This window comes from Penaeus monodon, chromosome 21, assembly GCF_015228065.2.
Source record: "Penaeus monodon isolate SGIC_2016 chromosome 21, NSTDA_Pmon_1, whole genome shotgun sequence".
Taxonomy (NCBI): domain Eukaryota; kingdom Metazoa; phylum Arthropoda; class Malacostraca; order Decapoda; family Penaeidae; genus Penaeus; species Penaeus monodon.
In genome coordinates this window covers 46,070,764-46,071,103 of record NC_051406.1, presented here as the reverse complement: position 1 = coordinate 46,071,103, position 340 = coordinate 46,070,764, and the positions used below count along the sequence as shown (strand labels likewise).

Here is a 340-nt window from a genome sequence, read left to right as displayed (position 1 = left end):
TCAGGCAAATTAAGCAGTAGATTCTGATGCTTTCACAGAACTGACATTCAATTAGTAAATAACCAGTTCCTCATTACAGTACCAATGAAACAATGTTGGGATTAACTCTTAACATAAGCATACTTGAAGCAGTTGAGTATCACCAAGACGGGCAGCTAGACCAACAGAGGAGCTTGTATCATCATAGGCCTCTGTGAAGTCCATATTTTTCTTCCTCTTGTTTGACAATTTTCGAGAAGACAAGAGGTTCTGTAATAAACATTTGTATTTTAGTTTTTTACTCCAATCTTCTTACTATAATGTTTCTTTTTAACTTGTTTACGAAGTAAAGCCCAATAAT

General features: G+C 34.7%; 1 protein-coding gene across 1 annotated transcript in view; it reads right to left on the bottom strand.

The window, feature by feature from the left end:
* LOC119586544 (ankyrin repeat and SOCS box protein 15-like) overlaps nt 1-340 on the bottom strand; it is a gene marked incomplete in the record, with an annotated part of 41,262 nt that overhangs the window by 29,644 nt on the left and 11,278 nt on the right. The window contains 1 exon segment of the mRNA XM_037935301.1: nt 124-249. Coding sequence (XP_037791229.1) covers nt 124-249 — 126 coding nt within the window.